The sequence below is a fragment of the Physcomitrium patens genome, chromosome 16, assembly GCF_059467195.1.
Source record: "Physcomitrium patens ecotype Gransden chromosome 16, ASM5946719v1, whole genome shotgun sequence".
Classification (NCBI taxonomy): domain Eukaryota; kingdom Viridiplantae; phylum Streptophyta; class Bryopsida; order Funariales; family Funariaceae; genus Physcomitrium; species Physcomitrium patens.
The window spans coordinates 5,236,263-5,260,498 of record NC_143425.1 but is presented as its reverse complement, the minus strand read 5'-3'; the positions used below and the strand labels follow the sequence as shown (position 1 = coordinate 5,260,498).

Sequence of the window (24,236 nt, the reverse complement as noted above, 5' to 3'; positions counted from 1 at the left end):
ATATAAATTTTCTAGGATCCATCTTTTTGGTTTCACAAAGATAATTGGTGTACTTTTAGATAATTTTGAATATTAATAATTTTTTTAAAGAATTTTTTCTTAATATATTTTTAGAAGCAAAAAAAATATTTTGCAACAAATTTTGAATTGGTCCAAAAGTTGGTTGAATTCATTTTTGAAGGTCAATTGCACAATCCTAAGTTTGATAATTTGGTAATACATTAATATTCTTCTTTTCAAATACTTCTTAATACTCTTTATATTTTTTTAAGATTCTACTACAAACTCTATTTGAATGAGTACTTGGTGTTGCATAAATATCAAAGAACTCTCTTTCTTTTGTAGGTTATATAAATATTCTAACTTCTACAAATAAATTTTTGATATTTGTAGATATAAAATATATATATTTTTTAAGATTAAAACATATCTAATATATCTAGGATTACATTTGTTTAGCTATAATAATTTTAAAATAACTAGATTTATTAAAGATTTTATAATATTAAATAACATTAGATCTTTATGACTTATTACAATTACTTTTATTAATAGGATTTTGTAGATAACATCTCTTAAAGATAAATATTATCTATTATAACTTAATTATTTATATAAATAATATCTTATTATACTTAATAAAATATTTATTAAAAAATAATAAATATGTTAAAATATAATAAGAACAAGGTTAAAATAGTAGAGTTTTCAGATTCAAAAAACCTTATGGTAAAAAAAAATTGAAGAATTCAAAAGTTAATATATGGCTTTTATAAATTGATGTGGTACTTAAACCCAGCTCTATGGTTCTTAATAATGTTAGGAAAACTTGTTTATCATATATTGTCTTCTTTTAGATTTATATTCCTTTATGGTATTTTTTTTAATATTATAAGTGATTTTAAAAATTTAGCATTAATTAAGATGTATTTTACATCTAATTATATATTTTTATTAATAAAAGTATTTGTAGCAAAAATATAAAAGTATTAGTTGCTAATGTATGGCTTGTTGGTTAAAATTAAAAAAATCCATGGTTACATTTGTAAGCAAAATCAATAGCTTAACTTAAAGTTTGAGGATAGACCAAGTTGAGTGATGATTTCTTTATATCATATAATAACCTATAAATAAATTAACTATTGTCTTCAGCATTATTCTACAGCATAACATCATTTGCTAAATATTGAAATTGTGTTATATATGTTGACAATTTTTTTTTTTTTTTTTTTTTTTTTTTTTTTTGCTATAAAATTTGGATTTTTGTGGTTAATATATAAGTTGTATCATATTCTCTATATATGGATTAAAAATTTGCAAAGAATACATCTAAGTTATCTGATATAAGATCTATCTATTTTACAAATAATAAAAACTAAAAAACGAAAAAATATATTAAATAAATTTATAATAAATTTAACTTGAGAAACTTAGATTGAATAATTAAGAAATTGGAGTTGAATAAAAGATGTATTTGATTAATAAAGCCTTGAAACTTGAATCTAGTATCATTAAACTTCTCTTACAGGATAACTCTTAATTCTCTAGCTATTGTATTTGAATGAGACATTTAAGATGGTACAATAATTAAAGAAATTCTTGTCATTTCTTTATCTTTACAATTATTACTCTTCATGTTGGTTGCTATGGTAGACAAATTTTATGCATAGCAACCATCAAATCTCTTTCTTGATCTTGCATTTACACTATGGTTTTTTTCATCTTTTAAAAAAATTTCTTTACTTATAAATACTTAAGAATTTTTACATAAAAAAATAAAAAAAAGTAAAATATTATTAAAACAAAAAATATTAGTTTAGAAGGATATTATATGTATTAATTTTGTCAAATTGTAAAGGACATGGATCTAAAAAATAATCGAAATGTAATATATTCATGTACCATTAAAGACAAGACCAAGTGAATTTTTTTATAGATATAGTATAAAAAAGAATTAGAAATAAGTATTGCCAATTGTAAAAAGCTAGAGTGTCTTAAATCAACACTCTTACAAGAAAGGTATTGACCTGACTCTTGTCTCTATATATATTAGCTACAAAGAAGGAATTATGGAAGGACTTTTAAAGAATTAAACACTTATGATCCAAGTGCCAAGTTGTAGGTTGCTTCCAACACCATTTTCTAAAAGTAAGATAACATCTACCTATCATATTTTATTTACCTTTACTTACTTATATTTACTTCTATTTATTGAAATAATATATGCATCCCTTTTATACAATAAACAATATTATTATCTTTGAATATTTTTATTATTTTTATTATTTTTATTATTTATTTTTTTAATAAAAATAAAGCATCTAAAAAGATTAAGTTATTTTTATAAAATAAATTTATAGACGTATAATATGAAATAAAAATATTTATTTACAAAATTAATTTTAATCAATAAAGAAAAATATTACTCACTTCTTTTTAAAAAATATATTTAATATTTAAAGACCAAAAAAGTCTATGATAAAGGTAGTTTTAAGATTTTAAGGATATTTACATTTAATAATTTTTTTTGACTTATATAGTAATATATTTTATATTTTATATTATGTTTTTATATATATATATATATGAATATTAAAGATTTTTATATTAATTTTATGGTTTATTTTTGTATATCTTCTTTTATTTTAGAAATAAAAAAAATTACTTAAATTTTTGAGTACTTATCTATGTTTATAAAAAATATTTCATTATGTTTTAAGTTAATTTCATTTAGTGTATTTCATGTTAAAAATCTAATAAATCCACATATATGAATTAAATTTTTATTTTACAAAATATATTTCTTTAGCTATTAATTTAATGTCATATTTCTCAATTGGATAGTTTTTTGTGTTAAAAATAAGACACCATAATAAATACCAACTAAGAATATAGTTTTTTTTAGTATTTTTATATGTAATGATAAAAAATTTCTCTATCTAAAACAATAACTTTTGGCAATCTATTGCATGTCTATCACATATTTAAAAAGCTATTTAAGATTTTGTATGCCATATTAATTTCTTATATTGATATAACATTATCTAGCTAATTAAAGCAATCAATGGTTGTTAAGATTGCAATATATTTATTAGATGTAGAAAAAAATATTTTAAATATTAAAAAAAAAAAGCCAATTATTTAATATAATTAAATAAATATTCAAAAATATAATTTAAAAAATAAGTAATATATTTTATTTAATATTTTAAACACAATATATATATGCATATAAAGAAAATATTTTTAATTCCATCATAATTTTTGCTATTGTTATGACAATTTGACATCTATTATATGCCATCAAATTCTTTGTTGTTGCCACTACAATCCACCACATACTACGCATTGCACATTAAATTTAGGATTTAGGATTTGAAATAAAAAATTAAGGTGAATTTTTATTTATTTATTTGTTTATTTTTGAATGGTAGATTGTGGTGGTAGTAGCAATAATTGTCGTGGCATTAGCAGTACCATATATATATATATATATATATATGTGTGTGTGTGTGTGTGTGTGTGTATGTATGTATTTGTGTATGTATAATTGTTTAACATATTATGTAGAAATGCAAAGCAATATTATTTAAGAATATTTTAAAGCTTAAGATATAATTATATCTAAAATATTACATTAGAGGCTACAATTTTTAAGTTGATTAAAATCAAATAGCCTCACTTTATTAGCTTTTATATTGAGAAAATCAACCTATAGATTATAAAAGAAGAAGATGAGGTAGAACATACTTTTTTCTTGTATGACATAATGAATGTTATCCTTCAAAACTTGTTGTAGGCTTATTTTAAAGAATTGATTTTTACTATATTTAAAATATTATATAAAAAATTATTTAAAATAACTATTAAAAAATAATAAAAAATTATTTATAATTTTTATAGAATTTAAAATTAAAATATAAATTAATATATTAAAAACTATGATATAAAGATTAAATATATCCATTTTATAGCTTCTTCTTATTTTATACTTTTTCTAAAGATCAAGTCTTCTATAAACATATTTTTTTCACCAAATTTGTTGACCTTTGTAATGGTTTTGTATCATGGCCTTTTAAAACAAGCTCTTAGTAATAAAGTTTGTTAAATGTATCAACAAAAAATATTCTAAATAACTAAAAAATTATAATTTGATAGAATATTTGTTTTGATATCCATATATTGTAATGTAAAAATAATAACATGTTTAGAGATAACATTAAATAAGTTTTTTTTTTTTTTTTTTTTTTTTTTTTTTTTAAATTCGTATCTATATATATTATAAAAATTGCATTTAAAAAATAATTGATCATAAAGATCATATTAAAGTAATGAAATTTAATATGAATAATTTATTATTTTTTTTAATGTTATTGTATTCCGTAAAGTATGCTTAAAAATGCACCGAACACCTGGCTATAGAAGGTAAAATAGAATTTACAACAAATTCTAATTATATCTTAAAAATACTAATCAATCTTTAATCAAACCCAAAAGAAGTCTTAAAGAAATTACAAAAGAAATATAATTTTTTATAATTTATTCTTATAGAAATATATATAATAATATTAAAGAAATATTTTTAAAATATTAAAAATAGAAATCCTAAATGAATTCTAATCAAATTTCAATAAAATCCTAAATAAATTCTAATCAAATCTCAGTATAATCCTAAATAAATTCTAATAATTTTTTTAAAAAATATCAACCATATCTTAATCAAACCTTAAATCCTAATCAAATTCTAAACAAATATTAATGAAATCCTAAACCAACCATAACCAAATTTCAATGTAATCCTAAATAAATCTTAAATCCTAACTAAATCTCAATAAAATTCTAACCAAATCCTAATGAAATCTTAATTAAATCCTAAAGAGATCCTAAAAAAATCCTAAAAAAATCCAAGAAAATTCAAAGTAAATCCTAACCAATTCATATAGAAGTTCTAAAATCTCAATAAATACTAATTAAACTATTGATCTCAAGTCAAATTTCACCCACATTTCAATCTACAAGCAATTAAAAAGCACAAAAAATTTGAAAAAAAACCAAACTTACCAATCAAAAGAAAAAAAACTCCTCAATCTCTTTGATGTTGATTGTCTTTTTCAATCTAAATGTTGATCTTTCAGCAGCAATTTTTCGATGTAGAATTTCTTCAATTGCTTCAAAAATTAGATTGTGTGTAGATTTCTAAGCCCAAATTATTCTCATCAATTTTTGCTTCAATTAAATTGGCGGATTTTTCAAGATTGCAAAAACCTTCAGTAATCCTAAATTTCAAATTTCCAAGATCCTAATCCAACCAAACTCTCATATCCTTCAACCTAATCTTTTAATTGATATTAAAAATTTTAAACACATTGAAGACAAGCACAATGAAAGACTCACGAAATTTCATCTATAAATATGCTATAATATTCACATAATCCTCAAATTTATATATCTCTTTTTATTTTTCAGAATCCTAGGCTTGAAGTACTTCTTTTATTTTGGAAAGCCCTCAAAAACTCAATATGCCTTCAAATCACATGAATCTAACTCTTTAAAAAAATTTCATTAGTCTATTATCAAATTATATTCTTTGATCAACCAAAGAACATTGGAATTGCTATAGAAGCATGGTTTTGTACTTGAAGCTTTGATTTTGACCTTAATTCACAATCAATCCTCTCCAAGTATTAATTCTTGGTATTTTGGGATAATTTTTGCTAAAACCTATTCTTAATTCTATCTTTAAGATGCATATATGATTTATTTTCTTAATCTACTTTCTTTCTTTTTATTTATGGTCTTATAAAGTAAATAGAAGCCTCTTTTATAAGAAGGCAATATTAACCCTTATTAAATTTTTTCTACGACCTTGTCTATTATCTATATTTCTAAGATAATTTGCCAAAATATTTTTATTTAAACTCTTCTATAATATAATCTTTTATTTTTTCTTTTATTTAATAATTTTATTAGAAGATGACAATGTATTATTTTTAAAAAATTGAATTAAGGAAATATTTTATTCAAAAATTATCATTATTTGATTCATCAATTAGTTTTTCAAAAGTAATATGTTCTTTAAAAAATAATTTTAGAACTTAAAACACATTAAACAAGATAGTTATGAACGTGCCATAGAATTTGCAAAGCTTTTGAAATGCAACCATTCGCAAGTGCCTAATATTTGTAAATTTTATCATATATAGTTGACATGTATTCACCAATTACAATATAGTATATTTGTCTTTGCTACAATCCTTAAAGCTAGTTATCTTTGAAATATCCTAAGTGACATGTACAAGGCACAATGCCATTTGGAACAATGCTCTAATGTTTACAAAGTTGACAACAAGGTCTAAGCACAAATACAACTCAATCTTTACTTTGTATGCCTTGCAGTTCTAGTCTTAATTGTCATTGTTGTCAAGGCTATCCTCAAAGCTAGTTGCATCTTTAAACAATAAAAGAATAGTGAGCACCTTGATGAATTGTTGATGAATTGTAGACATGCTTTTTCATTTGTAAATGTTGAGTGCATCAAAAGGGATGGAAAAATATTATACATTCTTCATACATGTACGTTTATGTAAGCTCCAATCAATCCTAGCTTGTCTAACTTTCACATAGAATAAATAGCTTGCCAACATGGCCTTAGAAGAGATATTATCTAGCTAATATGGTTCTACACTGTACTTCAAGCTATGCTTAGTCACATAGAAAAGTATTTTATGTGCCTTGGTCACTCCAAAATGAGAAGCATCCAACACAACAAAGTTTACAAAATATTGCAAATGTTACTCCACACTACCTTAATATATAATTGCTAAGAGATTTTAACATAGGACAATTATGGCAAAGTGTCAATTTGCTCTATTTTAAAGTGGCATGGTAATCTCTTTTCTTTCTTTTCATTAGTTTTTTCATCAATTGACATTCTTTTGTGGCATTGCTAAATAGTTTTCTAATTCAAATGTATGTAAAGAATGAGACCTTGAATATGATTATTTATCATAAATACATATGTTACAAAGTCAATGATGTGTGAATTTCAAAGTAAAGTTGCAGATCACTAGCTTTTTACCATATGCTTATTGTAAAAATTTCCCAAAAACTGAGAATAATTTTAAAAATAAAAATAATTATAAACCTAAAATTACTCATTACAATGCATGGTTTTGTCCAATAGATTAAAATTATAAAGAATTGGGTTCATCTAACAGAAAAAAAAAATACATTCATCAAATCTTTGAACTTGCCACACATAAAAAAGGATAACTCATTCTGTTTCAATATATCCAAAGCAGGGGCGCAGCAAGGACCATGCTCTCCCACTCCAGCCGCCTCCATCAAGTGGACCAGATACAAAACGTCATGTAGGGTCACATACCTCCATAAACTAAACCATAATGATAACAACAGTAATAATACTAATAATAAAGTAGAAAGAAAAAGGGCAAAAACTGCTCTACCTCTACGATACATGGGACTCTTGACACTATCCGAAGCTGCCAGCCCACCTCAAAGATACGCACTTCTCGACTTTGTGAAAGTAAGGACTCCAGAAACCTCAGATGCTCCTAGTCTTCCAAGCACTCGCCAAGAACTGGGCAGTAACAGATAGCCTTCCTGCTGGTTTTCAAGCCTCATTGCTTTGAAGGTGTGGCTAGACTTGAATAACATATAAGCCCAAGTACGGCAGCGAATGAGGCTTCTCTCTCCCCAAAGCGTTGTGAACAAAAGAGGGTTTGATCAAGCCATTGACCCCAGTACAAAAGAGAAAGAAAAAGAGAAATGGAAATGGTTAAAGATAAAGCTGAATGAGCTCATCACTCACAGCTGATGGAGTCAAAATTCCTAAGTCGGTGAAGAGTAGAGTGAGGTATTGAGGGGGAGTGTAATCCCTGGCAGAGTTCTCCACACGCACTGTCTGAGGTAGCGGGACCAAAAAGTCCACATGGCGAGGGGCGGGTGACATATCCCTCTGATCGAGAGGGAAAAGCCGTGCAAACTGCATAACGAAACCCAACAGTTCAACATGAACGAGGAGAGCATATTCTGTGTAATATAAGCTGAGCCCCTAGAAATCAGACATCAACATGCAGCTCTTTAGGTTAAGTAAAACCAAAACAACTCCTTGAGTTTAGATAGTAAGGGTTATTGTTACCTTGTAGCTTTCTGCTGCAACATAGACAGGCTTCTTCAAACTGCGAGCAATTAATGCGGTCTGGTAAGTGCCGAGCATGTTGATGATGCCACCACTCTCCACAACCCCATCGGCTCCGACTAGGACCATATCAATGGTCTCCATCATATATGCTACACCTGCATCCAGGACTAATGTAACAGGTATGCCAGCTGGCACAAGCTCCTTTGCCATCTCTGCTCCAGTATTGTCAGGTCTGCCTTCTGTAATGGCATCATCATAAAATATCAGTATGATGGATTCGACATAAACCCTGCAACTCTGGATACTCGAGACAATCCAGAACTACTCTAAGATTACATGACAATGCGATGCTGGGATGTTTTATTGCATTATGAGAGAATGCATCAAATGTTCCCGAATTAAATGAATTCAAAGAGACAGCCGTGCAGTGCTCAGGTGGTACCTGTGCAGACGACATTGAAATCTTTCCCCTCTGAAGCTGCCAACTTCAGCAATGCTATAACAACTCTTGAGTATCCGTGGGTCAAAACAGTCGTTCCATTAACTATGAAATCCTTTCCTAGTTCTGCAATTGTCCTTCGAGCCTACGATATAACCAGAAATCTTGGAGTAAGTTACTTCACAAATAATGTGCACCATAGCCGCATTGTACAATTTTGCAGTATCACTAAGAGACAACTTCTTGTTGCACGAGGATAATATTCAACCCATCAGTTAGAGTTATTACATACACAATTCACGTCACCGTGCGGGGATATTGACACAAGTAAACATTACAAGAAAAACATCAGCTCAGCGATACCTTCTGAGAGATATCGCCAAACTTCTCCCCTCGTTCAATTAAGCGGGCCTTGCCAGCTTCGATATCTTCGTATTCAATTGCTGAGGTGCGGGTCACGTAACGCATAAACAGGTCACAACCTGCAGACAGTGATATAGAACTCTCATCCCAGGCCTGACATCCCATGCACCCAACCCATACATGCTGCCCCTTGTAAGCATTCTGAGCTTGCTTCAAAGAAATGCTAAATAAATCCTATCTCGAAATAGAAGCTATTGAAGGCAAATCTTGATTGGATCAAAGCAAGAAAAAGCACCACAGGTAACCGATATGGCTCTCATCACAAACACCTTCTCGATCCATGATCTAGGAGAGATCGATTAATGATCCTACCTTTAGAGCATCTGAGGCCTCTTTCAGCTCTACCTCCAGACCCATCATCGTCGATGCCCCGCTCCGCTTGATGACAGCCGTCAATGCTTTAATCGCTGCCACTGCCTCGGCAAGCTCTGGGTTCTTGCGCCATGCGTCGAATTCGTGGATTACACTAAATGGTTTCTCCCTGACTACCTCTCGTCCCCATGATCTCACGTGATGCAAAACTGGTCGTGTATAGTCTTCTGATCCTCCATATAAACTTGCGCTTTCTGCCTATAATTCGTAGTATTCAACAACACACAATGGGTAAGTTTGGGCCAAAATGTGAGGAGGAACACGATTGCAGCAGAGATCCTGTGTTACAAGCGAGATATCGACAGATATCCAATTCAAGTTGGTAACGCAAAGGTGCAAACGACTTAAGAGAAAGTGAGCATGTGCCAACAGAATGGAACCCTGGGTATTTCGTAGGAGTATATCGTACCTGTCGTAACCATTCAAAGGTGACGCTGCTTGGATTAAAATCTCGCTCGTCTTGTGACACATTGCGATCTTCGTGGTATGGATTACAGAGCTCCATTGTTTGATCACTAGTTGCAAACCCTAAAATAAGCAAGTCACAATATTAACGTGAGAAAGCTTTGAGCTGTTAAAAGCTTTCTCACGTCAGAAAATTTGGCCTTCCATCAGTTCCTGGTCACTTCGTCCAATTAGAATACTAATCTCCCACGACGACAACAACATTGACAACTAAATAATTGTCTGGTTGATTATGAACAGTGAGGTACAAAAGGAACCACAAACTTGGCACAATACATACAGCTTGAGGTGTCCCACGGTACACCACAGATTCTCATGGTACCTGGTCTGAGCTTGAAATATCTGCGTTCTGCTTCCAGGGAATTATCCAAGTTGTCTTCATCGCTTCCTCCCCTCAAGCTGAAATCCTGGTTGGGGGGGTTGGACAGCAAGGACGAGGGCCTATACATCTTTAAAAAGTCTTCTCTGCAGGCTCCGATTTCCCATCAAATGATTGCCAGTAACAGGAGCCGGCCAAAGTACAAGCCCCAACTTGATACAGGGAATAAAAAAAATAAAACCTGCTATGCGCGATATTTCTGAAAATTCAAAGCCAAATGCGAGTAAGAAAACTTCTCGAAATCACCAATCCATCCACTATTCCTCTGAAATCTAACACCCTCTTGTCATATCCCGCCAATACAACATCAAGAACCTGTCATTGTCTGCACGCAGAACCGCAGTACAGAATTACATTCACGCGGTAGCGACCAAGGCACATCCTCCTCCTCCTCCTCGTCCTCCTCACACTTCCCCAATCTCACAAACCAAACTCATGGTTTGAAGGGAATCTGCTTAGCGCCGACGTTTTCATCAAAGAACGCTTTTGCTTGAGCTGCTCTTGCCCCCAAATGATCTACAGCGAACTACAAATAATGACGGGATGAAAAGTTGCGGCGAAAGTGCCGCATCTCCAAGATGCCAAATAACTCTGTACTATAACAATACGACTAGAACCAAGTTGCACCAAAGATCACCAGCTCTCTCTCACTCTCGTCAAATCCTCGATACACCACTCCAGTCGAAACCACCGACACAAAAACCATAAAAATCGTCCACAGCTCAAGCCCACCCCTTCGCCTCCTCCTCCTCCTCCCCAGTCCCAATGCAGACCCACCACCCACCACCCGACCAGCAGAAACGTCAGCAACTCTTCCAGTACCCCAACTACCACCCACGAAACAAATCCACCCCGGAGCTAAGCTACCGTCACGATCACCATAGCCACCAAACTTCCCACGCCGCGCAACACAGCCTCGGGTCTCTTGTGCTGCTGCGACGAGACTAGAGCGCGAAGAGGTGGGAAGTGCGCGTGGGCATCCGCCCCGGAATCAATGAGGACGCAAGCGCGGTCGCATTGAGAGAGAGGACGGACCGGGCAAAGCGTTGGCTGGGGCAGTGATGGTGTCGGAAAAGCAGCAGGGCCATCAGGAGCGAAGACCACAGGCGAACTTCGCCACTCGCCACTCAGGCCTCGTCGACATCCTGCAAACTCCCACGAGCAGTGGGCGTCCCGGGACCTGATTAGCCGCCGGGGGCGAGCACCCGTGGGCTGGGCCGGGTCCTTTCTCAGGCGGGCAGGTCGAGGTGCGGAGTCCCCCATTTCGATGTCCGTGTCCCTATATTCGCGTTCTTCGTCCCATCTCGCCGTCATCGCCTTGTCTAGGCCTCCGACTCTGTTTTTCAGGTGATTTGTGTCCATGCTCTCGTTTCGATCTCCCTGCAGATGTTGCGTAGTTTTCTTTTTTCTCGTTTTTCTGTAGGTTCTTTTCTAGTCGATGTGGTTTCCGAATCGTGTAAAGTTCCTGCAGGCGATAGTGAATTCCAGATTGCGAGAGATGCGGTGAGCCTTATCCACCGGAACAGTTGTGGACTCCTAACTACTTCCTTAGAACTCTTTCTTTTGACCGGATTTTTGATGGACGTTGCTGTTTGGCGCAATGTGAAATATTACAAGAGGATTTAATTAGACTGAAGCTAATATCACAGGGGGAGTCAATCCGATATATTACTACCTTCTGTCAGCTTCTGTGCAGGTGACCGACATCTTGGAGATGCAGGGTCGGAAAGAATTGCTCACATTCGGTGGTCATTCCGCTGGCGTGGAGAGAATACCAGGAAATTTTATTGTTGTGCTCACGTTCGGTGTTTCGAAATGGCAATCGGTAATAATTGCTAGAAGACACCAGCGATCATTGGATTCCGGACCAGGTTCTGATGAGCTTCGTTACCGATTTGCAAATCAGCAGTGCCCACTGGCTTCAGAACTGCTCCCCGGGGTTACTTTTTGACGTGGCGGCACCGCAATCCGACGCAGGCACAAACTAGGTGCCAGGCACCGCAACCATCGAAGACCTTATCACGATTACCTCATCACAAATGCTGGACGATGCACATGCGAGGGAGGTGGCTCGTCGAAATCCTGGAAACGTTGAGAAAATAGACATCGAAACCAGGGGAGGTTGTGGGTTTTTTAACCACTGAAGAGTTGGAGTTACTGGAGGACTATCTTATGAATGGGGAAGCATTCTATCTTGAAACTTTTGCATACAATGCACACCATCTCCAAGGCAAGGAGTTTTCTCACAGCCATCTAACCATCGAACAATTTGTAAAATGAAAACACAAAATATATTCTGGAAAACAATAAGGAAACCCAGTCCAATCACTGTACAAGCGTAAACCCACGTTTCACCACATGAGACCTTGATTCGGAGCTCAACATACTCCACTCTCCTCACAGTTCCACCAAATCACGTCATCAAACACACCGCTATATTCCCTCGCTATGCAAACATACAGTTGCGACTTCGCAGCTGCTAATTCTACAATTAGTACCTGCTCAAAAAAATGCAATCCGTTGATAATAAACGATGAGAATTGATATTTCCACCCAAAGTTTTATTTTTTGTACCCCAAAATTGTGCTCCACCTAATATTCTTTTCATCCACGATTGAATTATATCCTTGCTATTGTCTACCTTTAGGTTAGGTTGGCTATATTAATTTATATCAAATTTGTCTAAAACATTTAGAATAACTAATCATACAAACATATAAAATTAGTTTTTAAACCAATCAAATAAATGAATTCTATTTTATATTTTAAAGAATATTCTTTAGTTTTTACTTTATATAATGTTTTTTGTTTAGAATCTTTATTGTTGATTTATAGAATCTAATTTTTTTTTGAGTTTTATTTGCAATAGATTATTAGACGTTACAAACTCTAATATGTATCCATCACTTTTAAAATACTTAAAATACACAACAATACCTAAAATATAAAAAAATAATTTTGTAATCATATTTCATTAAGTAATAATCATTCTATTATATTCTTATTTTTATATGTACAATTTTTTGGAATGGATCTTTTTTAAGTTTCTTATGAATCCACTTTTAATTTAAAAGTTCTTTTAAGTGTGCATATATATACCACCTTTCATACATAGATTAGTCAAAAATATATAATTGTCTAATTTATTTGAATAAAAGACTTGATTTAAATAGTACTAATTATATAAAATATTTAAGAATATTAGATTGCCCACTATAATTGCCAACAATGTCAAATTGATGCAATCTTTACATCATATTACAAACAAAGGTGGAAGATTGTCTAATAAATTTAGTAATGTTATTAAGCTTGGATACCTTTACATAGCGAAGGTATGATGATCCCAATTTATTTTGTAATGATGTAAAGCTAAAACATCCCTTCATATCTGAAAAGGACTTAAAAATAAGATTGTTCAATTCATAAGGTAGTGATATTGAATTGAAGCACTTTCTCACAACCAATGAAAATATCAAAGGGAAGGTTTTTTAATTCATAAAGCAATGGTATTGAGTTTAAAGACTTGTTTATTATTAAAAAAAATTAAAGATGAAGAAATGACCAATTTATTAGCAATAATATCAATTGTGATCACTCAATTATACCAAAAATACTTATATCAAAAATTCAATATTATTCAATTTATATGGCAACAATGACAAGCTTGAGTATCCCATTATATCTAAGATAATAAAAGATGTGAAGTTGTCTACTTTGTTTGAGAGTAATACTAAGCTTGAATAATTTGTTATATTTGAAGTAGTCAAATCTTAGTGATACAAGATTGCCAAATTTAATTAGCAATGAAGTCAATTTTGAACAATTGCTCATTATAAACTTCATTAAGAATATGAAATTGCTGAATTAATTTGGCAATAATGTCAACTTTAAGTACCACTCTATATCTAAGGTATTCAAAGTTGTCCAATTTCTATAAGAATGATGTCAAGTATGAATACACACTTAAATCTAAAGTAATCAAAGATTTGAGGTTGTTCAACTCATTTGGCAATGTTTTCAACTTTGAGCATCTACACATATTAAGATTTTCCAAAAAATTGAAGCTTCTTATTGATTTAAGCAATTTTTTCAATTTCCAACAATATTTCAAATTAAATTCTATCAATAATATCAAAAACTCTATTGTCTTTGGTAATTTAATCAACTCTAAACAATCTTCCAAATCAAGCTTCAATATTGTAGCTATTTTATTAAATAATTTTCAAAATTGTCTATAAAAGTACATTTCTTCTTTAATTCCAAGACATTCAAAATTTTAAACATCTTTATTATATAGCATTTGCATCAGGAGCTCTCGCAGCAATACACGATATCCAAATCACAATGTCCAAATTGCGCAACGTATGGAGTCAATGCTGCTCCAACCAGTACGTCTGTAGAACCACTAGAACCATGTGAGTCGGAGCTTCGGAACGACACCAGAATCACTGCTACCGCTCTTAACTAGATCTCAAAAATTCCTAAGCCACTGCTCAGTCTTCGCCTACCACCTGCTCAATCTTGTGATCTACCCGTCTATTCTAATCTTGGGTCAACAAAAAAACCGAGAGAATCTCACAAGGGCGACCTCCGCTCTCGTCTTCTTGCTATATCTGTTACCTCTCACACCTCTCAAGATTAACAAAAAAAAAAAAAAAAAAAAAAAAATCTCATGCCGAATGAGCCCCCTCGCGCTGCTGCTGTGGATGTCGACACCTTTGACGTGGATGCCGACATCCCTGCTGTCGACCTGCATCCTCTGCTCTCCTGAATCATCGATATCCCCTCACAGACCTCGTTGCCGTGCTTAGCTGGTACTACAAAGATGTGTCCTCTGAATCACTGGAATATCTTTTTTCCTGCTAGTTTATCTCTACAGCTCATCCTTCTCCGAAGCAGACGCTTCCTCCGGCACAGTCATCTGCACCACTAGTTACCGCGCCCGAAGGCCTTATCCGAGGCCCTACGCGCAAGCAAGTTCTTGATGGTTTTTAAAAAACTGTGTTGCTGCAAAATTCCTCGGAATACCTTCACGATATGAAATTACTCCTGAGAAGCATGCTCGTGTTGCTTGGAGCTGTAACATGGCTCAAGGTCGAAACTTCCAGGAAATCTAAATCCAAGGACGTAAGAACAATAGCTCTACACTTTGGCTAAACAACATTACTAATCTTGCTCTCCTATAATAATAGGAGAGTCCCGTCATTCGCACAGTGTGACTATTCGAAACTTACTGCCAAGAGTCTCACGATGTTCCCAGCCCAAAAGGAAGCGCGAAACTGCTCCGGCTAAAAATACTCACAAGGACATGCCGCCGATTGCGACAACAAAGTCAGGGAGTGGTACAACTTGTCATCTTCTTCTGCTTTTAAATCCTTTGGGTTCCGCGGCGAACAGCCTTTGGCTTCAGTTAAGAAGCTCCCAATCTCATTTGGTTTCTTTGACAATTGGTTTTCAATTCTGAGAACACATGGAACACACCAAAAGAAACCAAAAATATTCTCATCATTTCAGCAGCATATCTACAATCGCTATGAAATGCAACCTGACGACATGGGAATTGCAAGTAGCTGGGCATATTTCAATGCATAAGATGTTGCCTTCACATCATAAAAAAACAGGGCTGAATGGAAATTAAGGCCTCAATGTCAAATTCCCACTTCCAATTTAAAAGTTGATGTGAAGAAAAGGTAAAAGCTGTTCAACTTCAATGAAAAAAGATGGCCATGACATTAACATTTAATCAAATTCAAAACGGTGTACTTGTTTCTTAAAGACAAAGGGTCCATACTGAAAGAACGAATCTACAAGTTTTCAGGGTGAATTACGCTCCAGTTTAATCGATGCAACAGAGCTTGGTTACATTTCACAAGTGAATTCACATCTCAACAAACTTGATTTGACGGTAGAGCCCCGTTGCGACATTTCCAGTTTACAGTAGAATTAGGCGACCTAATGCATAGAAGCCTTTTTCATTTGTTCCCATCTGTCGAACCGACTTGGAAAAAGTCCAAAAAGCTTGCACATGATCCCTGGCGTGATTTTAAGAGGTTGAAGAGGGACACAAAGCTGAAGGAAGAGAGTTGGTGCAAGAAATTGAGCTGACAACGCACACAATCTATCCGGGGAACCACACACCTTGGATTTGCATTGGCAGCTCCCCTAGGACTCTCAAGGATCGGCCCTGCACGTGTAAAGATCTGGTCGAAAGCGCCACATCGAATTTCAATTCTTGCGGGTGCATAGAGATGGTCACTAAAAAAAAAAATCGAAGTTCAAAGAACAGTACATCATATCTACTTGCATTTCAAACGGCCACTAAATTGGCATCAGAATATTTGAGACTCATAGAGACTGAATTACCTCAAAAAGATTTTTTTACTCGTTGGCAAACCGCATGCGAGATAACACCACCAAATTGTAGAGGCAACCGAGCTCCGTGTTGGCTATCTGATAAGGGATTGGTTTGACCAACCCTGGCTCTAGATATGAAATCATGTTACCAATATGATGGTCCATTGAATGTTTAAATCACCTCTGATGACTGGGATGGAAGTAAGGATGCTTTAAAGCCTCCTCAACTGAGATCCGATCCACAGGATACCATTGTAACAGTTCACGAAGAAGTCGAAATGCCCAGACATCAGGCATCCCGATTCCAAGCGGGTCCCGCTGCTTAATCTGCTGCATGACCGACTCTTCTGTACACTTCCAGGCAGCTAACCGCACTTCCTCAGATTGTTCACCACTGCCTGGTTGATAATGATGATGGTGCTGAGGTGGGATACGTGGGACCAAGATGCACATCTCCAAATAAGCTCTCAGTAAGAAAATTGTCTTCTTGGCTGCCTCATCCATGCCTTCAAGCTGTTGCTCTAGAAGAATCCGAGTACGAGCGCTAATCTGGAATACATGCGGGGTGCCTAACACTAGTTCAAGCACCACAATTCCCACGCTCCACATGTCATAGACGTGCGTTTGACCAGGGTGAAAGTAGAGCCAGTGTTGGCTGAGAGAGGCCTCTGGAGGAGCATATTCCGCTGTTTGCTCCGCCTGCGAAGGACCAGAGGAGCCATACAAATGATCCAAAGAGTATTTATCGATAGCACTTCCGAAGTCTATTAACCGCACCGTCAGGTTTGAGGGCCACTCACTTCCACGACCTCCACTAACTACCATATTTTCAGGTTTTATGTCTCGATGAGTGATGTTGCGGTCATGACAAGCTTTGACGGCCAGTAGCAACTGGTGTAGAATGCTACGCATTTCCATCTTGCCTGCTTCAGTTGTTTTGAGCCACCGCCACCATGAAGATGGCTGTACAACTTTGAAGCTCCTACTATCCCTATCATCCTCAGCGTCCACCCCAGGGCTCACAGTGTACATGAGGCTGGACAAGGACTTTCCTTCGCAGTGAAAAACAAGCCACAATTCTTCGCCTGGCCACTCAAAAGATTCCACGTAGCGGGCTATGTGGTCAAGACCAGAGTCAGTGTCCTCTGTTTGGCTGCTCACATTGCCCGCACTAAAGAATTCCAACACCTTTTTGGGATTCCAAGAACTAGGCTTCCAGTAAGCGTCCTTGTGGTTAGTGCCAGCACCCGGAGCAGAAAAACTCTGATCGTTGGAATTTTTAATAGCTTGGGTAGCGTTGAGAATTGTCTCTCCGAAGTGCTTTTCCCGGAGGCCACTGAGATATGCATGGCTACCTTTCTCAACCTGTAATACAATATTTCACATGATTGACGAACTGTGTAATTTTAACCCCAGTATATGTGAGCAAGTGAGAACATAGAGTTGTACTACACTAGCTGCATGACTGGATGATGAAAATACAAGGAGAATACACAAGAAGCCTAGAATTTTGAAAATACCATAATTCTTTTCAATATAAACGTGTCCTCATGCCGAAAATGTCCTGATGCCCAGCCGTTGTAATTGGGTTGTTTTTTGGAGAATTTGCCACCTGGAATGTGACCAGTATCTTGAGGTTCAGACAAGTTGGTCTCTTGAAATGCATTGTGCACGGGAGAGAACTCTCTGATCTCTTGTTTCATACATGGTCTCTTCGCGGCTAACCATACCTCGCCAAAAGCACCTCGTGCAAAGTTCTTCTGCAACATGTATCTAGTAAAGAATAACGATCAAAGGGTGTGGTTTATCCGTGGACATAGGAAGTACAAAACTCGTCATCACAGGATGTACTTCTATTGAAGCTAGAACCTCGATAACATTGAATGCACTTGGAAAAAGACAGGAACCTGTTTTATCCTCATTCTAACTACGTATTTGAGGGTACATACTCAAAGGTAGACAGATACTCGTCGATGACGGGGTTGCATCCATTAACTGAAAATAACTGATGCCATACCTGTGGTGGTTTACAGAGTAAGGTGGAACCAGTTCCGAGTCTCGAGATCGACCTTCTGTATCCCAGTATTTTGGCATCAATTGTTGCTTGTCTAATGGAATCGATCCAAAAATATTCAGAAATCGTGAAAGGCCTTCAGGTGGTAAACACATCTCCTTGACGTTCCCTTCTACTGTAGCTTCTGGTGTGCAGATTAGATGCTCTCGATAAATTTCCAACTGACCGCCAGGAATCCCTGCATGCGTATTAGGCATTCACCATATCACAACCATATCTATAACATAGAGATACGAGGTGAGAAGTGAATTTCTAGCATCAAAATATTTTCACGTACACAACATTGACGAAAGGATTAGTTTTCCACATATGTAAGGGTAGCTGATATCTGGCAAGATAACAACAATTCTATTACTACACCGCTCTGTGACGCGGAAGGAGAGAATTCATTTGCCTTCAAAGAACTAAATTTCGTTAATATCTTTTTGGTTGTGAATGGAAAAGCTGGAGGGAAAGGAAGACCTCCGTGATGAGCACTTGCTGGCAGTCGATCTACGAGTTTGAATGCCTCGTTGAAGTTTTCGGTAGAAGAATACTCAATGACAGGTCGCAATGGAAGAATAGAACTACCCACAACTGTGTCAATGAGCTCGTAACAGTCCCCACCTCCAAGACCTTTCACCTATACAACCCAACCAAGACATTAACGGAGCTTACGCTAGTATTTCTTGTCAAGGTTGGACTCTCAGACTTCTCTTTAGGAGCGATTCATCCACGGGAAAGCTCCAGGAAAAATACGAGTAAAACCTATTTCTATTTCTCAAAAACTTACTGAACCAATATACAAACACCATTCAGAAAAGTTTTGAAACTCAATTTACCAGCATTCCAGAAATAAGCAGTGACTTCCCTCTTCCGAATTCTCCGTCCACCAAACTTCCAGTTACATCAATCAAAATAGGAGAAGACGTCCTCACAACCTCTGACATCTTGTCGGCAGCATGACCCTTACTGTGAGTTTCATCTGATTTTAAATCATGGCCTTGGGTAGTACCTGAGGCATAATAACAACATCTCAACGTGAGCGGAAGATCTACTAAGACATCCATGTGTACTCTTCATCAAAAAGCTACCATGTTAATGTTTACACATACTTACTGGGAGGTTGGTCACGATGAAGTCTCTTATATGTGAGGGGTTGATCTAATAGAATATGCTCAATTTCTGGTACTTAATGATAACCACAACATTGTTAAATGTTGAGTACTTGAAAATACACTAAGAACAGATGAGATTGTTTTCCGAACTGAACTACGAGTCATCATTGAATCCAGACTTGAATCTCTGTAATATATAATACATTAAAGCTTCCTTCCAGAGTTAAGTTTGTGCAATATCTTTTCAATGACGTTCCTTCTTCTGGTGCTTTTCTTTCTTATACTTTCATCGCTAGCTCACCAATACGAAGAGGAACAACAATTGCAGCAAGATTGTCCCTGCTGCCAGAACTGAAAGCTACATCCACAATAGCTTTTGCAAAATCTGCATCTGAATTTTCTGATGCAAAGCCGAATTCGCCTTGAGGAACAGGGACAATAGCTCTGCAGCAAATACGTCAGTATGTTAAATGATTTCCAAGGAACAGAAGAGCATAAAATACTGGGAATTTTCGAGGTGCTAAGCGATAAATCTCATGCTCTACAAAACATCGTCCTTGCAAAGGTTCTGACATTTCCTAGCACAAATACACACGAAAACGAACCTTGATTTCTGCTTTTCTTTCGACTCTTCTTTTCTGGGAGGTAGTGCTATCGGAGGGTCTATCCCTACTGGTAAACCTAAAGCAATAGAAACATCAGTGCCTGACATGACAGCGGATACGACGTTGCAAACTTCGAGAGTCGTCAACCTCTCGAAAACACCATCAGTAGCTACAACGAGGTGACTGGCATTACTACCGATTTTGAGCCAGCCAGTCCACTCTGGTTCTGCGCTGACTCCAAATCTGCATCAAAAACCACGAGGTAAACAATCAGTTGCGTAGATACTATCAAAGAAATCTAATTGTACCAATTCAAAAACGAATGATAGTTTCAAGTCGAGGTCGCTTAATTTCTGAACTTACTTCTTGAATGCCAGGTCACCTATTGACCTTGAAACTGCTAATTCCCCATTAACACGTGGTATACCTCCATAATCACTGACGAAGCCCCCAGCACCTTCAACTCTTCGCTTCTCGTCCTCTCTATCAGGATGGTGATCTCTGGTGAGTTCGAGGATAGACTGGCCATCCGCACAAGTACCCGCAATAGGAGCCTTTGAATCCATTCTGTTCAGTCTTCGTTTTAGAGCTTCCTTTCTTCTAGTCTCAAGCAAGTCACCTACAAATTCCATCGACCAAACGAGTATAACATGACCAGGAAGCATCAATCTTTTCTGAAGGCTGACAAACTCAACATCACCAACGTACGCCTAAAATGTATTTTCAAGAGAAATAAGAAGAGACCGATTACAAACAATTTAAACACAACGCTGCAGAAAAGAAAGCATCTGGATGTGCATGTCTGTGACGTTTATTATTATTATGATTATTATGATTGATATGATTATTATTATTGTTGTTGTTGTTATTATTATTATTATTATTATTATTATTATTATGATTGTTATTATTGCTTAGCAAGATTTCAGTGACAAAATCCTAAAAACGATCCTCTAATGCCATCGACCATACTTGATGTATCTGGAGGCGATGAACAAGCCGCAACAGGACAGAGAATTGCTTTGGAGTCTCCAAGACTGGCTACCAACAAGTGGTCGCCTACCTGAAGGACCACACACGCGGTACTGCCTGCATGCAGGCCTCTCTCGTTTGCTTCCTGTCCAAAAACATTTCAACAAACAAGAAATCGGTTCAGAAACCTTATCAATCTGAGGGATGCAAGATGTTAAACCAACAGAATTTAGATTGAAAGGACACCAAATGTTCGAGAGAGATTGGAACTGCTGCTTACTACTGAAAATCTTAATTCAATATCTGCAATAGCGTCGTCAAGCGCCTCCTTCAAAATAACCCCAAGAGCGGAGTGCAAAAACATATCCCCTGATGCTCTCGTCATGTTTGCATTTGAAGTCGAGTTTTCCATGGCCACGTTAGACTCATGCATCGGAGTGTCTTGACGATGACCGAGCTTGACATCACTGTTCTTCTGATGTATCGAGTTCCCTTTTCCACCGACAGAGGGCAATCCTAGCATATGGCTAGAATGAGTTGTCGGAGGCGGGGGAGTAACTCTTCTGTACAAGTGATGTAGAAACCTTTTGTGTAGGATTTGAGATGCCAGTTGACTGGCTTCGTCACCGGTGTGACCGTCAAAAACTGCGTACATGCTCACCCTCACATCTACCAGACCACCTACACCCAAATTCCACAACCTGAGAAGTTCATATGGTAACAGATTCTCAATGAATTCCAAAACGCAAGTTGAATATGCGCTTCCTGAAAACAGTCTCCAAGATGTAAAATTTCAACATTTGAAGTACGACAGATCTACCATGTGGAGGCAGCACAATGTTGGACAGGCAAAGAATGCGGTCTTCCTGGCGAAGACGTCGCCCTTGTAAGAGCGCGGCTCCACAATCAATCGCTCCTCCGCCATTGTCACTGTCAATTCCAGCTTCATTGTCATTTCGACACAAATGCATTTCATCCAAGAATGATGACCATCAATGACTCTATCATAGCATTGGCTATAACATCAGGATTCAAAGAATAGGGCAGGGGAAAACGATGAGAGCGTTTGTGACAGTGGGAATTTGAGCACCAATTTCGCACCTCGCAAAGGAGTTTTCAAATCCCCAAGATACGGGACTGTCGTGCAACTCATCTCCGCTAGATTCCTGAACTGCCTGATCTTCGACGTCAGCGGCACCCCCAAAGATGCAATGCACCGAAACTACAAGTAGCAGCGCCGCAAAATTCGACCGCTTCATTGCGATCCTCATCAATTGCCGCTTCTCCAAGCCCCGGAATCTCAATAGGCGCCTGCATCTATCTACTGAGGTCTCGGATCACCATCTCTTGCAATAAAATCACATACGGTAGCATAATCCTCACAAGCTCCCAGATCGCACAAAAAGCCATTGAAAATAACCATAAAAACATCACCAATTCAAGACACCACAGAAATCATCAGCTCAGGGTAGCGTATTTCCAGCAAGTACAAAGCGATATACGAGGAAAATCCGAACCATCTCCCAAAAAATTCGTGCACACGAAGGGCAGGAAGGATTACTCCGACACAGGTCCACAGGTCACGGATTCTCAAAAACTGAATTGCTGTGGGCAACACTCCTTGTTCACGGTGCAGACTCTTTGCTTTACTTTGCTTCTTGCATACATTCGTCGATGCTCGTTGAAATCAGCATCTCATTCTCCATGGCTACACAACATCAATCTATTGTCTGTCCTCGAGCTTTGGCTTGGGCACACGACAAGCATTCAAACACACACGACCTCCACCATAGCTCGCAAACCCTAAAAACCTTGGATTGATTGATTGTTTCCAGTGCATGTCAAGTCTGTCTTGCTTATTAATTGATAATTTTAAGCATGATCAGTGATGGTAAGTGAATTTCTATTTCTAGTTGCATGGTTTTTTTTTTTTTTTTTTTTTTTTTAAATAACCTCAAACACTAAAACACATTATTTTCAGTTTACATTATTTTTGGTTCGAGCATGGTGTATTATTTTTCCTTTTCTTTTGTGAATTTGTTTTCAAAATTTATTTTTTTAATTTATTGTTCTAAACGCTTCTGTGGATGGTGTTTAAGATTGTTAAAAGAATATTGTTCGTTAAAAGTCCAAAGGAGGAACAGACTAAATAGTGTGTTATTTGTTCTTAACATTCAGAATCTTGTAGATACAAGAAAATTATTAGAATTTTTTATGGTAATTTAAATATATTTACAAATTTTACTTTTAGAACAATTTTTTTAATTTAATACTATATTATATATTTTTTAATTTTTTGTATATTGAATTGGTGACAATTGAACAAAAAATTCTTTAATTATTACAATATAGCAAATCTAAATAATATGATTAATCGTATGATTACATTTGTATATATATATATATATATAAGAATAAAAATATGTAACATTTTTCTTTTAAAGAAATGCAGAGGAAATTGTCTAAAAAGAGGATTAAAAAGTGCATGAAATCCTACAAAAATATTTTCAAAGCCAATCTCAAAAAACAAGTGTAGATTAGAAAAGTTTCAAAATTCCCAAAAAGTAATCCACTTATGCAATGTGTAAAATCTTTTCATAAATTAACATTTTATTCTTGTAAATATAGTGTAATAGGTGAAATTTATAGTTTTTTGAAAAAAATTAAAAAATAAATAAAAATAACTTCTTGTGTGATTATAAAAAATATACATTAATAGAATGTTACAACACATATCTTATTATATGATATAAAAAATAAAAAACCCAAATTTTATATTTAGTGCTAAATGACATGAATAATTTTAAAAAGATATTAAATTTAGATGTTAAATATTAATCTAAGATAAATTTAGGTTTATTTTTTAAAAATTTAGATATTAAGGTTTTTATC

General features: G+C 35.3%; 2 protein-coding genes across 3 annotated transcripts; both read right to left on the bottom strand.

Annotated features, from left to right (window-relative positions):
• Nucleotides 1–7,259: 7,259 nt before the first annotated feature.
• LOC112293793 (uncharacterized) lies at nt 7,260–10,852 on the bottom strand. The gene is made up of 7 exons (XM_024543638.3): nt 10,186–10,852; nt 9,808–9,926; nt 9,339–9,596; nt 8,967–9,119; nt 8,607–8,748; nt 8,162–8,403; nt 7,260–8,005 (listed from the first exon to the last, which is right to left on the bottom strand). Exons 1-7 carry the CDS (start codon nt 10,310–10,312, stop codon nt 7,799–7,801), a joined length of 1,248 nt encoding a protein of 415 aa, XP_024399406.1. The 5' UTR covers nt 10,313–10,852; the 3' UTR covers nt 7,260–7,798.
• A 3,657-nt stretch (nt 10,853–14,509) lies between these two features.
• On the bottom strand, nt 14,510–23,123 carry LOC112293620 (uncharacterized). Of its 2 annotated transcripts, none has more exons than XM_090256771.1 (14): nt 22,446–23,123; nt 22,165–22,274; nt 21,625–22,025; nt 21,345–21,489; nt 20,736–20,991; nt 20,373–20,615; nt 20,069–20,211; nt 19,492–19,664; nt 19,133–19,292; nt 18,614–18,848; nt 18,117–18,369; nt 16,606–17,961; nt 16,381–16,442; nt 14,510–15,702 (listed from the first exon to the last, which is right to left on the bottom strand). In XM_090256771.1, the coding sequence occupies exons 1-12, from the start codon at nt 22,613–22,615 to the stop codon at nt 16,774–16,776; spliced, it is 3,477 nt and encodes a 1,158-aa protein (XP_090112897.1). In that variant the 5' UTR covers nt 22,616–23,123; the 3' UTR covers nt 14,510–15,702; nt 16,381–16,442; nt 16,606–16,773. The 2 variants fall into 2 exon arrangements, with proteins under 2 accessions (XP_090112897.1, XP_024399036.1); XM_024543268.3 differs by lacking the exon at nt 14,510–15,702 and having other exon boundaries at nt 15,970–16,442; nt 22,446–22,665; nt 22,906–23,070.
• Nucleotides 23,124–24,236: the final 1,113 nt, after the last annotated feature.

Excerpts from the sequence above, each read along its gene's own strand:
- LOC112293793 (XM_024543638.3), bottom strand. The coding sequence starts at position 10,312 with ATGTATAGGCCCTCGTCCTTGCTGTCCAACCCCCCCAACCAGGATTTC. Across the intron at positions 9,927-10,185 it reads ATATTTCAAGCTCAGACCAG|GGTTTGCAACTAGTGATCAA; the intron begins GTACCATGAGAA and ends TGCTTATTTTAG. Across the intron at positions 8,749-8,966 it reads TTGGCGATATCTCTCAGAAG|GCTCGAAGGACAATTGCAGA; the intron begins GTATCGCTGAGC and ends GTTATATCGTAG.
- LOC112293620 (XM_090256771.1), bottom strand. The coding sequence starts at position 22,615 with ATGAGGATCGCAATGAAGCGGTCGAATTTTGCGGCGCTGCTACTTGTA. Across the intron at positions 22,275-22,445 it reads TTTGAAAACTCCTTTGCGAG|TGACAATGGCGGAGGAGCGA; the intron begins GTGCGAAATTGG and ends TGGAATTGACAG. Across the intron at positions 18,370-18,613 it reads TACTCTGTAAACCACCACAG|ATACATGTTGCAGAAGAACT; the intron begins GTATGGCATCAG and ends ATTCTTTACTAG.